The 16,339-nt window shown below is 31.4% G+C and overlaps 1 protein-coding gene across 11 annotated transcripts in view; it reads right to left on the reverse strand.

The window, feature by feature from the left end:
• The window catches only part of LOC140431731 (facilitated trehalose transporter Tret1-like), a 66,128-nt gene that overhangs the window by 15,821 nt on the left and 33,968 nt on the right, over positions 1–16,339 (reverse strand). For all 11 annotated transcript variants that reach the window (XM_072519631.1, XM_072519654.1, XM_072519640.1 and 8 more), the window contains one exon: positions 389–582. In XM_072519631.1, the coding sequence (XP_072375732.1) occupies positions 389–582 (194 nt within the window). The remainder of the gene's footprint in view (positions 1–388; positions 583–16,339) is intronic.

The raw sequence follows: 16,339 nt of genomic DNA on the forward strand, positions 1-16,339 counted from the left end.
ATTCTATTCCTTCTAGAAAAACGATAAATAATAAATTGTCTTCGTTCATGGCCATCAAAGTACGCTTTGTACGCTTACCACTAATGTGGAAAACATTCTGTCAACGTTTGATGGCTTGGAGTTCGTATTCAGCTGTCCGTTATACCTGAAAAGGCCAAAACAACGTCAAAATAAATTCATAGTACGGTGCTGTTACCGAATTATTACACAACAACTATCAAATCGTACTGCTATCGATGTTACCAAACCTGAAAATCTATGACCATGACAGTCAGATTAAGAACAACTCGTATGTTTTTAAGTAGGAAATATGTAGCAACGTTTTCTTGAACTAATTTCAAATAGACCAAGATTACTAAGAAAACCAAATTATCAACAATGTACTTACTAATCCAGGATATTTCATCTTGACCGAATAAAATCGTTTCGGAACGGTCATTTCCAGATATTCCTGGAACCAAAATTGTCGGAAATCCCAAGCTCATACCATGGATAAACAGTAAAGTATTTTTTATAAAAACTGCAATTATTTGGGGAAGACTTTGTCTCCAAACGCTATATTTTGGGTTCCCATTCGAGTTCCTGAAATCAAAAATAAAGCAAATCAAACCAAATATAGCCTAACAAACATAAATAGTATAATCTTTTAAACATAATTTTTCCCTTATTCGATTCTTTACTATTAAGCTTATGGCATCTAGATCTTTTGATATACTTCTTTTGGTACTATTGCTTCGGCTGCTGGATGCCTTTATGTATACATGGAAGTTTGGATACTTGAAAACTATTTTATTTTATGTAAAATTTTTCGCTGAATACTAATATGTAGGTCCCCTATCTCAAAAAGTGGTACCAACTGTAAACAATTTTTTTATAAATAAATTTTTAAATTTGAATATTTTGACTTACAACCAGTCCCATCGTAAAGCTCGGTTAAAATACATAAAAAAAAAGATCGGGGCACTTGGGGAGTGCCGACAGCTATTTTCTTATAGCGTGTTACTACTATATCTGGTTAATAAAATTACGCTTATTACTGAATTGTTAATATTTTTTATAATAACACTACACACTTCAGTTCTTTAAAATTTAAAAAATCTTAATGATTTTCTTTAAAAATTTTTTTTAATGATTTAAGTAATTTTCAAAACGTATTAAATATAATATATAATTATAATGGGGGGTATACTAATTAATTTTCATTGAAAACTTTTCGTTTGTTAATACTTATCTATAAAATACTAAAAAAATTCTAAAATAAACTTTTGTTTATTTTAATTCATTTAATTTATTCTAATTTTAATTAATTTGATATAATTTTATTTAATTCTTATAATTATTTATAATTTTATGTAATTTGATTTTTTTTTTAATTTATTTTATTGCATACAAATATTTTAAAATCAAAATTAGCTAAGTCGTTCTCGAGTTGTTATAAAAAATATGTTTAAAAAGTTTGTATGTAGTATGTATTAGGAATATTTATTACAGTATGCCGCAAGGTTACTACAAACTTGTACAACTTAATGTGGTGTACTAAACGAAGATATTACTACTAAGAACGCTAAAGAGTGTATTAATGGATTATGTTGGTTAAGTTAGGCTAGAATTAAATTGCTTATTGGTCTTATAATAGAATAATAATAGTCTTGTAATAATGGGAACATCATATTGATGTTAAATAAAAAAAACTTCAAAATGCTATATATGTTCTATATAAAAATATCATTAACGTGCGCAGATGACTAGTGCGTAGCACGCCGTGTGTTTGTTGATTCTGTAAGGCCGAAAAACTATTTGATTATTGCTTGTTAACGCAATAAAAAAGTAAGTTTTTTCCATTTTTTTCAATAGTAAATTGTCAAAATAGGTTAAAACTTTATGTGCAGCTGTTAGAGAAATATGCCCTATGTAAAAGGTTATGTCGACTCAAAGTTAGACTAAATCTTGTAAAATTTCTCGACTTTAAAATGTTAATAACTTTAAAAATTTATTTATTTATATAGGTATTTATGAAAAAATGAATAAATAACAATTGGTTACCACTTGGGGGACCTATATATTCGTATTCATTGAAAAATTTTACACGAGGTACAATAGATTTTTACTATTTACTCTTCCATGTATACAGACAGGTACCCAGCTGCCGAACTACTTTTCTTTTAGTTAACCCTTTACCGCATGAATTTTTGTTTTTTATCAAAAATAAATTCTCAGATAAGAATTTTAATTCTATTTTTATGTAAAAATATTGAAAAAAATCTAGCTACGAGGAAAACTTTATTGACAAAAAAAATTTTTGGTGCCAAATATGGAACATCATGCAACAATGTAATATTAAAGTCAAACTATTTTAAAGCTACAGTATACACTATATAGTATGAAACTGCAAATAACAGTTTCTTTCTTTACTAATACACAACAGTATTGTGCATTTAGTGCACACTATATATGTTTTCCCTGTACAGCCTGGAAATTTGCATCTTGACCTATTGCTCTCATCCCAATAGGGAAAATGATCAAGCCCATCTTTACGGATGTCTTCTTGGGGTATTTCTTTAGTGGGTCCCTTTTTTCGTTTGTTCTCCTACATCTGCTGAATGCTACTTCTTGACGGTCTTTCTACTCTGTTCTATTTAATTGGTTTTCCTGCTTTGTATAGAGCATTAGCTATTGCTAGTTTGGTATCCAAAAGGGGAAATCAAATTTCTTCGCTCTTTTGGCTAATAACCAACAGTTTACGGCTATCATGTCAATGAAATGAAAAAATATTCGTAAATAATATTTCTTCGACCTGATTTTTATACGATAAAATCCTAACATGGAATCAAGGAGATCTACACCTCCCATGTAGTTGTTGTGGATTAGGACACTGTTAGGACAAGGTATCATTTTATACTTCCTTGTTTGAAAAATCTTTTTTTTTTCTCCTTTTGGTTCACTTCCAGCATATGTTGACATTGTAGTAACGATTTTATTATCAAACCAGAACACTACACTGACATCCACATTGTCTATATTGGCTATTTTCTCTACCATATAACCTCTGCCGCGCTTCTTCATTTCTTTCTCAGCTGGCATCACAACTCCAGGAACACGATTAAGTCTTATTATTCCCAAAGGTAAAATGCCCTCTTTGGTCAGATATATCATAAGAGGTATGCTGGTGAACCAATTGTCAAAAAACAACTTGTAATGTTGATGTTTTGGTATCGACTCTGCTAATTTGACAACCACGTTGCTGCTCATACTAAGATTTGGTGCTTCTAGAGATATAATATTACTCTGGGAAACAGCAAACAAATTAAAGTCATAGCTGAATCCCGAAATACCAATCAGACCAAAGTTTTTGAAGCCCCACTTATGTGGTTTTTTTGGGTTATACAGCTTTAGCTGGCTTCGCGCATTTGTTGGTATAATTTGTTCGTCTACAGCTAGAAATTCTTCTTTCGGAACCTTGATTAGTCGTTCTTTGATTTGGCTCAGAACAGGTCTAATTTTGAATAATCTGTCATGTCCAGGCTGATCATTTTCAATCATGTCATCATTGTTATTGAAATGCAAGAAACGTTTTATTTCTTCGAATCTGTTACCAGGTTATCACATTGCTAATTATTCGGTGGCCAATATTGGCATTCCAATAGTGTCTTGTTGATGGAAGTTGAATTATCCGCATGTAAGTAGTAATTCCTATAAATTGTTCTATTTCATACTTTTTTATATTAGCTGGTTTATTTGGATGTTGTTGCACTGAGTATAAATTTGATTTGTCTGTGATATGCTCTATAAGACTACCAGAAAAGAGAAACTTAAAAAATTGGCCGAAGTTTCTAATTGTAAAATGGAAGAAGGTAAATTTACAGAACCACTAAATTTTGTATCATTTTCTGATCTTCTCAGATTTCCTTTCACCCAATTATGATATTTCTTCCTTTTATATCGTAGTCTTTCAAACAAAGGGGTATCATCATCTGAGGAATCTGAGGATGTGGTAGAAATGACAGTTTCCTTGACATTGCTTGGTAAATTTTCACGCTCCTCATTGTCACTATCTTGACAATATATCATCTCATTTGTGCCATCTTTATCGGAGAGATCTGACTCTTCACTATTAGTACTATTTGAAATTCTAACTGCGTTCATTGTACCATAAAAGAGTTTCGGATCCATATCTACAAAAACAATCAATGAGTCCATAACTTTATAGTGTGCCATATATAGCACAAACCCTCTGTGAGATTTTCGAGAGACTTTCAACATTTTTAATTTTTAGTATTTACCTAAGCAGATATCTAACGTCACAATACAATAAATTTCAATTTTTTCTCGCCGTAAAAACGTTTTTATATCAAAAATAACCTCTAACTTCGAGCACTGTTTCATGTGGTTCAGAATTTCAACAAGAATGAACTTGAAACTGCGCACGGCTGCCTATCGATGCCGTCAGAACTATGCCGCATATCTCGCGTACTTGTCAGATATGGGCTGCTATGCAGCTACGACAAAAATTGAATTAAAATTTTTTTTTTTTTGGTTTGTGCCATTTATGTGCAAATGATGCGGTAAATGGTTCAAGTGTTCACTGAAGTAGTGACATTATTGTGCCCACTTTTATCCCTAAGCTTTCCCCTAAAACTCCAGTCACAGAGGGTTAAAAAAAAATCAATTTACCAAGAATCTGTACACCGTAGAAAAAAATGTTTCAAATAAAAACTGTAGCTGATAATTTTAAACAAAAATGTTTATAAGCATTTTTTGTGTAGAATGAACCGTTTTCGTAGAAACAACGCTTGAAGCGACCGTCGATTGTGCATGTCAGTTACGCGCGAAATCAATGTTCAATAAAATTTGTATCAGCTCGACGGTAAAAATTCTATATCTTTTGATCCAAATGTCTTATCGACAAAAATCAAGGTGCATTTTAAAGGTAAAAAGAGCAACTTTCGTATGCAGATTTTGTATTTTGCCGCAAATAAACTCAGATTTTACACAGGTGTTAAATAAATAAACGTAGCGCGATTTTTGCCATTTTTACGATTTTCACTAGATCAATACAACCTAACCCATTTTTTGACTGGTCACTACCAAGTTTCGATAACTAAAGATTAACATTTAAAACCTATAGCATGAAATTTTAGTTTTGAGTTTTGGCAACAAATGTGAGGCATTTGAAATATGCGTAAAAACGCCGGATTTAAACTTTCACACAACAAACGATCTAAAACATTTAAAACTTTTTTTTAATTACACTAGTACCTACGTTTTTTAAAAGCACAAAACTTCTACAATAAACTACATCCAAAACTGTCTTTTTAAATGCATTTCCCGTTATGTGTGATCGTTTATAATGTAAAACATTAAATTCTGCGTGTTTTATTCATATTATTTTAAATGCCTCATATTTGTTAGCACAACTCAAAATTGAAATTTCATGTTATAGGTTTTAAAGATTGATCTCTAAAAATGCAAATTATACTACAATGGGCAATAAAAGTGATCCATTTTATTGATCTCACGAAAATCATAAAAAATGGCAAAAATCACGCCACGTTAATTTATTTAACACCTTTATAAAAGCTGAGTTTATTCTCGTCAAAATAAAAAAAAACTGCATACAAAAGCTACACTCTTTACCTTTAAAACGCATCTAGATTTTTGTCGATAGGACACTTGGATCAACAGATATCGATGTTTTACCATCGAGCTGATACAAATTTTATTGAACATTGATTTCGCGCAAGTAACCGACATGCAAAATCGACGGTCGCTTCAAGCGTTGTTTCTAAGCGAACGATTCATTGTACGCAAAAAATGCTAATAAATATTTTTGTTTAAAATTATCTCAGCTACATTTTTTATTTGAAACAATTTTTTCTATGGCGTACAGATTCTTGATAAATCGACTTTTTTTTGGGTTTTTACCCTCCTGCAAGGGAGGTTTTAGGGGAAAGCCCGGGCGTAAAAGTAATAAACTTTTTTTGCAACTTTTTTGGGGTCCCAAAATTAATCTCTTTGTCAACCATTTTCCATTCCCTCCTGAATGTAGGTCTCTACCAATTGCTTCCATCTTTCTCTATCTTGCGCCAATCTAATCCACTGTTTGTCTGCCACTGCTCTTATGTCATCTACCCATCTTTTTTGAGATCTTCCCATTCTTCTTGTTGTCGTCCTTGGTCTCCATTCTAGAATTCTCCGTGTCCACCTGTTGTCATTATATCGGGCTACGTGACCTACCCAGCGCCATTTTATTTTTGTAATTTCTTTCACAATATCCCTAATCTTCGTTCTACGTCTTATCTCGGTGTTTCTAATCTTGTCTCTCAGTGATATTCCAAGCATGATTCTTTCCATTGCTCTTTAAGTTGTTTCTAATTTTTGAACAGATTTTTTGGTAAGGGCTATTTGTCTCCAAGCCGTAGGTACAAACTGGTAGTATGCATATGTTATACAGCTTTTTCTTTAAGTTTACAGGAATGGAGGTGTTGTTCAAGATATATGCTAGTTTGCCGAAAGCGCCCCATGCCAGTTGTGTTCTTCTTTTAATTTCAGCATCTTGATTTGGTTTTCCCAGTTTGATGACATGACCTAGATATACATAATGTTCAACATTTTCTATGGTATGATTTTTTATTGTTATATTTGTCTGGTCTCGGTTCAGTATTTTTGATTTGTTGTTCATTTTTAAGCCTACCGCTCCTGAAACTGCATTCAATTGTTGTAACATATTATTTAGTTCCTGGATATTATCGGCTATTAAAACTATGTCATCTGCGAATCTCAAGTGGTTTAAGTATGATTCTTCGACGTTGATACCCTTGTTGTTCCATTCTAGTTTCTTAAAAATGTCTTCTAGAGCAAGGGTAAATAATTTGGGAGATATGGTGTCTCCTTGTCTTACTCCCCGTTGTAGTCTTATGGGATTAGTTTTTGTGCTTTCGTCCAGCTTTATCTGTATGGTGGCATTTTTATCTATGTTTTTAATTATGTTAGTGTTTCTTGAATCTATACGTGAATTTTCTAGGGCATCTAGGGATTCAAGCACTGCCCATAATTCGATGGAATCGAATGCTTTATGGAAATCGACAAATACCATATGAATTGGAACATTATACTCGGTGCATTTTTCTATCAGTGTTCTTACGGTGTGCAAGTGGTCTATGGTACTAAAATGTTTTCTGAATCCAGCCTGTTCGATAGGTTGATAAAAATCGAGCTTATGTGTTAGGCGGTTGGTTATGATTTTAGTTAGTAATTTATACAGATGTAATAATAAGGATATTGGTCGGTAATTCTCGATGTTTGCTTTGTCTCCTTTCTTGAATAGTAGAATGACTTCGGAGTTGTACCATTCTTGAGGAATCTTTCCTTCATCAATTACTTTATTAAATAAAATATTTAATACCGGTTCCATTTTTCTGCCATCAATTTTCAACATTTCAACTGTAATTTTATCCTCTCCCGGACATTTATTCGTTTTTAGTTGATTTAGGGCCATTCTTATTTCAGAGTTGGTTATGTCCGGTATTTCTTCTGAGCCGGTGTTAATTATTGTTCGTTCAGTACGTCGTTGTTGTGGTTGTGGTTGTGTATTTACCGAGTATAATTTAGTGTAAAATTTTTCAATGGCCTCGCTTATTTCCTTTCTGTCTCGGACGGTGACGTTTTTCTCATTTTTTATGTCTATGATTTTTGTTATGCCGCTTGAGTTTTTTGTTTTCAGTACTTTCATATTGCAGTTAATTTGTATTATATCTTTTATTAGATTGTTAGTATAGTTTCTATGATCGTTCCTAATTTCTTTCTTCACGTTTTTGTTTAAACGTTTGAAGCTGTCCGAAGTTCGATCTGTTCTGTTTCGTCTTTCTTGGAGTAGTTTAATTGTATTTGGTTGGAGTTTAGATGTTTTGGCTGTTTTCGTGTTTGAGCATATCTTCTTAACCGATGTTGTTACAGGTATTTTTATTTTATTGGCTAGTCCGTTTATATCCATTTGTTTCAGTGTCTCTATTGATTTTTGTCTTGTGCTTAGCTCTTCTTGGTATTCCGTTTGTTTTTGAAATAGGACATCGGTGGTTGGGGTATCGTTCTCGTTTAATAAGTTTGTTTCGTTCTACTCTCGTCTGTATTTTAATATTCACTCTAACCAATCTATGGTCACTCCCGGTATAGAATTTGTTTAGTACTGTCACGTCGGTGCATATGTTTTTGTTATTGGAGAGTATATAGTCTATTTCGTTCTTAGTTTTCTTGTCTGGGCTGATCCATGTCCATTTACATTGTTAAGATTTATCAAAGAAAGTATTGAGACAAAATAAATTTTCGTTGTTTAAATAGTTGTACAACATCTCACCCCAAAATTAATATTATCTGCAAAATTCAGCTTGTTCGTATGATTTTTAGGGGCCAACTCTCTGACGACTGGATTAAATATCGGCCAATATATCCACTTAAGAAAATAATAATAGTTTCTAATAATGAGTCCGTATACAACTGTTGTCAAGGTATTTTTATTTTATGTTCTTATTATGGTCTTAATTTTTTGTTTTCATTTTATATAATCTTATTATAGTTTTATTGATGTTTTGTTTATTCGAGTGTGTGTATATTTTGAAATCACATACCTTAAATAAATAATACCACAGCCGTTATTTATTGTTTTTGTCAAAAAAAAACCTCTTTATTGAAGGTACTAAATGATTAAACAGAATTTCCTATCTGTTTAGTCTAAACGTTTAACTTTTTTAAGAAATCTATTATCATTTGGTTAAGCTTAATCAAAGATATTTACTTTGGCAATGTAGATATAGACATATAAAAATATAAGTACTATAATATAATTGTGTTGTTGTTTGTGCTATAAAACGAAGGTTGAAATCTTCATTATAATATGATCTTGCGTAAAAATATATTAACCCTGCGTTTCGAGCGCTTTTAAGTATGACGTGGTTTTATGGTATTTTTGCAAAAAAGACATTTTTAAATAAAATAAAATGAAAAATAAGTACCTACTGGTTGCATTAACCAATTTTTATTCTAAAAACGATACACTAGTTCTATTAAAAATCTTTGAAAAACGGAAACAAGAAATATTATCAGTCATTTAGGCATTAATTACAAAATGTATTTTAAATGATCAACGCATGTCCAACTCGCGGCACTTTAGACACCATCTCCGGGTTGTTCGGTCACATCCTAGTCCACAGTGATAACATCTCCCACGTGACGATGCCATAGGTGTGTCCTGGAGCTCAGGCTCTGGAGCATTTAATAATAATTTTGCACATCTACGAATTTCTCTTCGAAGATCCTGAATTGTAGAACGGTTTAAAATTTGGCGTTTATGAGCTGACAACTTAATTCTTTTAAAAAACCAACCTTCCTCAACTTTTTATTTAACGCTGCAGCATGGTCAGTATAAATGCATAAATAATTAATGGTGGGTACATTATACAGAGGATGACGGTTTATAAGTCGACGATACCGTATTAGACAAAGTTGAGAAACATATTAATGAGAGCTGAGATGCAACAGTAGAATCTGAAAGCCAATTAGAGCGAGCCTGAGCTACATTTGTAAAAATGTATTAAGACTTAAATATTTCCAGTGCTACTATATTCAGTGAAAGCGTGGACTTTAAGTGAGGCCATGCTTGCCTTTGAGATGTGGATATACAGATGACTAGTAAAGATAAGCTGGGTCGAGCGAATTCGAAATAAGGTCTTTAAACGGTTGAACCAAACAACAAAATTGGTTAATCTATAGGGAAAGGTCTAAGGTAAGACAATGATACGAAATATCGATTACATCATTCAAGCTGCTGTCAATAAAGTCAAACATAATATCCAACGATCAATAACTGTCATGGAACTAGAAGAAGATCTCTTCCACGTGGCTAGTCTTTCTTCTACACCATAAAAGCTTCAGAAACTTAGTTTCTTAAACACTACATCCTAGTTATAAAGTTTATATCAGAGTAAGAAGAGCTCTAACGCGCCTCTTAAAACTGTTTTAGTATAGACTTAATAATTATTTCCATTACTATTGCTAATTAAGTAATTCTCCACTATAATATTTTTAATATAAAAATGCGTGCACGTCACAATTTATATAAAGTAACGTCACTTCTATTTAATATTTCCAGAACGTCAACCTCAGAGTTCAAATTTTCTTAACACAGCTAATAATTCGAATCCCATACGGAATTGCTCGATCTTTCATAGGCGCCAACATGGTATAATAATCAGAAAAATGTAATCATCATTATATTGAGAATTTTAGAATTATATTGATTAAATAACCAAAATCATTTGTTATTATTAATAATATAAATTTATTGAAATATATATAATTTATATATATATAATATATAATTTTAATTAAATATATTAGACAATTGTACGCAACTGATACGGGAATACTTCAAATTTTTTGACAGTTCAGCGTGTGGCAAAATTGTTTAAAGCGTTGCCTCTTTTTTAGAGTAAGACTTTTGTTCATGTTTTGATTTCTTACACAATTTGATCATAATATAATATATATTAATAAATTGTATTTATAAATACATATTAAATTTATATTAATAGCTTAAAAAACTAATTATTGTTGTGTATTGTGATTGTGCTATGCCAAAACAACTAAATAGTGTGTAAAAAGCTGATAGGCTTTCCTATAGGATAGATTAATTTGAACAAGAAATAATGGCGGGACATTTTTACTATTAATGCTCTAAAAGTGGTAAGTTTAAAATTTAGAATATATAATTTTGTAGTATTAAAATGTTTTCTTATGTATTTTAGTGTGTTGCAGCAGTCTTAAAACTAAGTGTATTTACTGTTAATATAATAGTTTGACAAATAGTTGACATTTTAAAAATTCCTTACTATTCTGATGTTTTGGCAACGCTGTGGGGTTCTGACGTGAAAAATACTATATTTAAAATTTTTTCATAACTGCTTATTAAAAAGTTAGAATAATTTACCTTCATAATATCTTAACTTAGGATGGCATTTGTTCTTTAAAATTCAGTTCTATTCTCAGAAACAGCAGGAAGTTCACCTTCAAATTTAAATGAATTTTGAATGAATATTTATCGAATTAAAAAATAAACAACGCTAACGATTTAATAATAAGGTATCCGCTAATCAATCGTGCTTAATCCCATACTTAAATAATATTAAAAGCAGATAAGTTGGTTCTTATCACACTGCAAATTATGAATTTTAATATTAGCAAAAATAAGCTGTAATAAACTTGATTATACTTTGTTTGGGTGTCACGTCATAAGAAATTTTTGAAGTTAATGAACTTCTTAGATAAGGTTTAAAAATGTGTTTTGACCCAAAATTGACCTTGGAAATCCAAGCAGAACAATTTAGATAAATGTCTAATGAAGCTGCGGTATTGGGACTATTATGACTTATTTAATACCTTTTTGGACCGTTTTTATTCAGATTGAGACAGTGAACTCTACTGTGTAGTATTTAGTTCATGTAATGGTATATTTTCTTTTTTCACGATTTAAAACGTGGAGTTTCCACTACGCTGTCAGTTTATTTGCCAGGAAGTTCGTTGCTGGTAGAGGTCACTACTTTGGTAGGGAGATGAAAAAGTTTCTTTTTGTGTTGGGTTTCTGTACGAGTTGTTATGACGTTTTAGCCCCGAATAGTGTTTTGGGTGTAACTCCTGCTAAGAGAGAACAATCTCTCATTTATGTTTGGGAAATTCGATGGTTGAATAATTAACGCTGAGTACAATTCATGGTTTATTTTTAGAATAAAAAAACATAATTCTTATTTCCAAAGTTAGCATCTTGCGTGTAAGATCATAACCAAGCAGAGAAAAATTTTTGCTGTGTACACGATCGGAGGACATCCTGGAAGTACGTCTTATAGTGTATAGTAGTAGTGTGTTTGTTTGTGTATGTGTTGTATGAATTTTCGCTATAGTTTATTGAGTTTTTCTTATCCTATCATGAGTTATTTTTAGGTCAGGTCTCTAGAACATTGTTCATCTATATCTTGTTTATATGAAGACAAAATGTGATAATTACTCGTATGTTCAGTCAAATGTGTATTGATTCCTAATCGAACTATAAATATAGGGCTGTTTCTGGAGTGTACGGTTCTCTTAAATGTTTGGTTGATTGTAAACTTATTTTGAAGATGGATTTGAATTTGACGTAGTTTATAGATTTCTGCATATAAACCTCGATAATAATATGTTATTTAAGTTTTGAAAGAAAATTAATCCCAATGAAAAGAATAAAAATAACAGTATCAGACTTGTTCTTTAAGTACGTTTTAGTAAGTTTCTGGAGTGTACGGTTCAATTAAATGTTTGGTTGATTGTAAACTTATTTTGAAGATGGATTTGACATAGTTTATAGATTTCTGCATATAAACCTCGATAATAATATGCTATTTAAGTTTTGAAAGAAAATTAATCTCAATAAAAAGAATAAAAATAACAGTATCAGACTTGTTCTTTAATATAAAATACATTCAAAGCAAAAATAATACTAGGAAAGAACGTGTTTTGAATGATACTTCGGTGATGTATTCTTTCTTTTGAATAAATGGCGGTGTGAAAATTTTTCACTGAACACGTAGCCAAATAGATGAATGAACGTAGAATAAAAAAGAGTGCAAGTTGTCAGACTAAAAACTCGTAGCATCAAGCAGCCTTATGCTTATTGTCAAACTCACCTATACAAGTGGTAGACAACAGTTGTCTCAGTATACCTAACTTCCTAGATAAATAACGAAGTTATATGAGGTATACTGTCTTATGGTAATTAGAGTAATGTATTTCCCATGATTACTCCAAATTATTTGGCGAGCTTGTAAAATTATTACACCTAACAACCCCGTTTTTGAGGGTGATCTTTGACCAAAAATAGTTAAAATAAGACAACATAGAATAGATCAGAATAGAAATTTGAAGAAGTTTATGTATTTACAAATCTTCATTCTTTCATTAAATATGTTCAGAAATTTTTACCAAAAAACAAGATCTACCATTTTTACCCCCATTAACAGGAAATGTGAAATTAATATACGGCAAACTTTATTAGAACTACTACAATATTTCACTATCGCCACATCAAGAATCAATTTTAAATCTTAATATTGATTGATTAAAAAATTTAAAAAAAATCTAATTAGAAAAGACCTTGGAATAATCCTTCCTTCTCTATAGTCATCCAAAATCCTGTATAAACAAAGTTGTTTATACAGGATTTTGGATGACTATAAACCATAAAGACACCAGTACACAAAGTTTCTATTTCCTAAATTCCTACTGTTCTACTATTATAATCGTTTGTAAAATATCGATATTCAATTTAAAATGAAGTTGGGTTATTCTTAAAATTCTATTTTGTTTTTAAGTTAGATTATTGAATTTTATTATTAAATAAATATGTTTTTGGTAAGTTAGTTTATTTTAGTTTATTGTTAAAAAAATATTTATTCCTATTCTAGTTAAGTAGTTGGTTGGACTAACTGATTTAATGACATATTCTCACTTATAAGTGAACTTTCAGTTATATAAAGGATCTAATTGATTTTGACAAATAGAGTTGTTTTGTTAGTTACATCGTTAAAGATATATTTATGTTACTATTTTTGTACATTCACAGTGTCCTTTAAGATGAAGAAAATTCATCTTACTTTTTGTAGATTTTAATGAAATAGAAAAGATCTTTTCTGTATGATATATAAGATATATAATTAAAAAAAATGCCCATATATATATTTTTCATTGAAATTCTGCATAATTTTCTGTTTTTCCAATTTTTCTAACAACTGTTTTTGATAAATTTTACGACAACAATATGTTATAAACAAAATATGCAGAAGATTAGTCATTTTTTACTTATAAACAATATATGAACAATGCAAGATCGCTATTTAATTTTAAATACTAAAGGTTTTCTTCTTCTTTGGGTGCCTGTCCGTTCCGAACGCTGTCGATTATTCTGGCTATGATGACTTTGTTGGTTGCTATACGAAATAGCTGTGTTGAGGTCTTTCCATACCATGCTCTCAGGTTAGCAAGCCAGGATATTTTTCTTCGTCCTGGGGCTCTTTTTCCTTCAATTTTACCTTGCGAAATGCATTTGATAGAGTTTCCGCCCTCAATGTCCACGTTTCTACTCCGTACAGAAGCACTGAGTACACGTAACATTTAAGGAGCCTTATTTTTGTTTTTAGGGTGAGGTCATGACTCTTGAACACATAGCTCATAGTCAAGAATGCACTTTTTACCTTTTCGATGCGACATTTAATCTCTTGGGTATTGTCCCACGACTCATTGAATATAATTCCCAAGTAGTTGTACTGTGAGACACGTTCAATTCTCATTTGGTTCACATACAGATTTGCTCCAGATATGTTGCCCTTGCTGATGATCATTAGCTTGGTTTTGCTGGTGTTTATATCCAGTCCATATGTTCTACTTGTTTCCGTTATTTTGTTCATTAAGTTTTGTAGCCCTTCTATGGTATTGGAAAACACTAGTGTATCATCTGCAAACCGCAGGGCATTGAGCTTGATTCCATGTATTGAGATGCCTTCATCAATATCTTTTAGAGCCGAGAATACAGATTGAATATCAGTGGTGAAATTATGCACCCCTGTCTCACCCCTCTTAAGATTTTGACATGATCTATATATTGTCCATCTATTCGGAGTACCGCTGATTGATTCCAATACAGGTTAGCTATTATTTTTAAGCCTCTTCCATCAATCCCTGTCCTCTTCAACACTTTCATCATTTGTTCATGCCTGACTCTATCAAAAGCCTTCTTGTAGTCAATCAGGCATGCAAAAACATTACAGCTGACATCTCTACATTTCTGAAATAATACCCGCACACTGAATAAAGCTTCCCTCGTACCAACGGCGTTCACAAATCACAAATTTGTTCCTTGCATTTCCGGTAGATTCTTTTGTGGATGACTTTTAAAAACAGCTTCAGCAGATGGCTCATTAGGCTTATGGTCCTATAGTACAAATTTTTGCTCCTGATTTTTTGGACAATGGTACGAACTCCGATTCGAGCCACTCTACTGGTATTTTCCTGCCTTGTATATTTCATTAAATATTTCAGTTATTATTTTTATTTGTTCTGCATCTATTAGCTTCAGCAGTTCTGTAGGAACTTCATCAAGTCCCGGTGCCTTTCCATTCTTCATTTGTCTGACGGCTGCCGTTATTTCTTCTAGTAGGATTTCGGGACCTAAAGTTTGGGGGATACTAAAGGTAGAGATCGGTAAATTATACTAAAAAGCAAAGAAAACCCTTTAAATTAAGGGTTGTAAATTTATTTTTGATAATAAGCTGCTTAATTATTGTAAAAATAGTTTCAAAAGTCAATTTTTTAGAAATTATTAATAGATTTTTTAAAAATGCACAAAAAACTTTGATTTCGTGTGAGAATAAGAACAAAATCACAAATATTCAGCTCTAAAAATTTCAAGAAGTTCCACTTAATATTTATTTCAAAATTGAACTTGTACTTGCACTTAATAGTTTTTCCCAAAACTCTTTAAACTACAACGTTGTTACGCGTAAACTATTGGGTCTACATAAATTTTTAAAACCCAAAATTGAAGAAAATAGCTTATTTAATCAAAATAAATCATATAATGATTAAAAAGTTTATGTTAAATATTATTAGATAGGTTTGCAAAAGTACTGTGCTTTTAAGTTTATAAACAATTAAAATAACTCAGACGCAATAAAATGTAGGAAGTTAATTTTTTTATTAAATATCTTACATAATATCTTACGATGCTTAAAACCCGAGTTAGCCTTTTCTTCTAAGCAATAAGTAATTTAAAAAGAACCATTTAAAAAATTATGAGTTCAAGTTAATAGAAAAAAAATTTAAAAACAATTCCTTTAATACATGATGCTCCAAAGATAAAGGGTTTAAAAGCAAAGCGATTTTACTATTTTAAAAACTGAATTCATACATTAAAATTTATAAAAGTTGCAATATCTCCGGTTCTAATCAACGAGAAGCGATGTTTGCTTTTAAATTTGGGGTACCTATTGGCATAGATAATAAAAATGCATATATTAAATTTGTAAATTGCTTATTTAACCAAGTTTTTTTAAATAATTTAAAATAAATATTTATTTTGCAATATTATGGGCCGGACATGTGATACGAATGGGAGAGGATAGGCTACCAAAACGAGCACTGAACGCCAGAATGCAGGGAAAGAGACCAGTTGGAAAGCCAAGAAAGCGCTGGGAAGACACAGTAAGCAGCGACGCACAAGCACTTTTAGGAGTCCGTGTATGGAGAAGAGCAGCCACAGACAGACAAG

This window comes from Diabrotica undecimpunctata, chromosome 1 (genome assembly GCF_040954645.1).
Source record: "Diabrotica undecimpunctata isolate CICGRU chromosome 1, icDiaUnde3, whole genome shotgun sequence".
Lineage (NCBI taxonomy): Eukaryota > Metazoa > Arthropoda > Insecta > Coleoptera > Chrysomelidae > Diabrotica > Diabrotica undecimpunctata.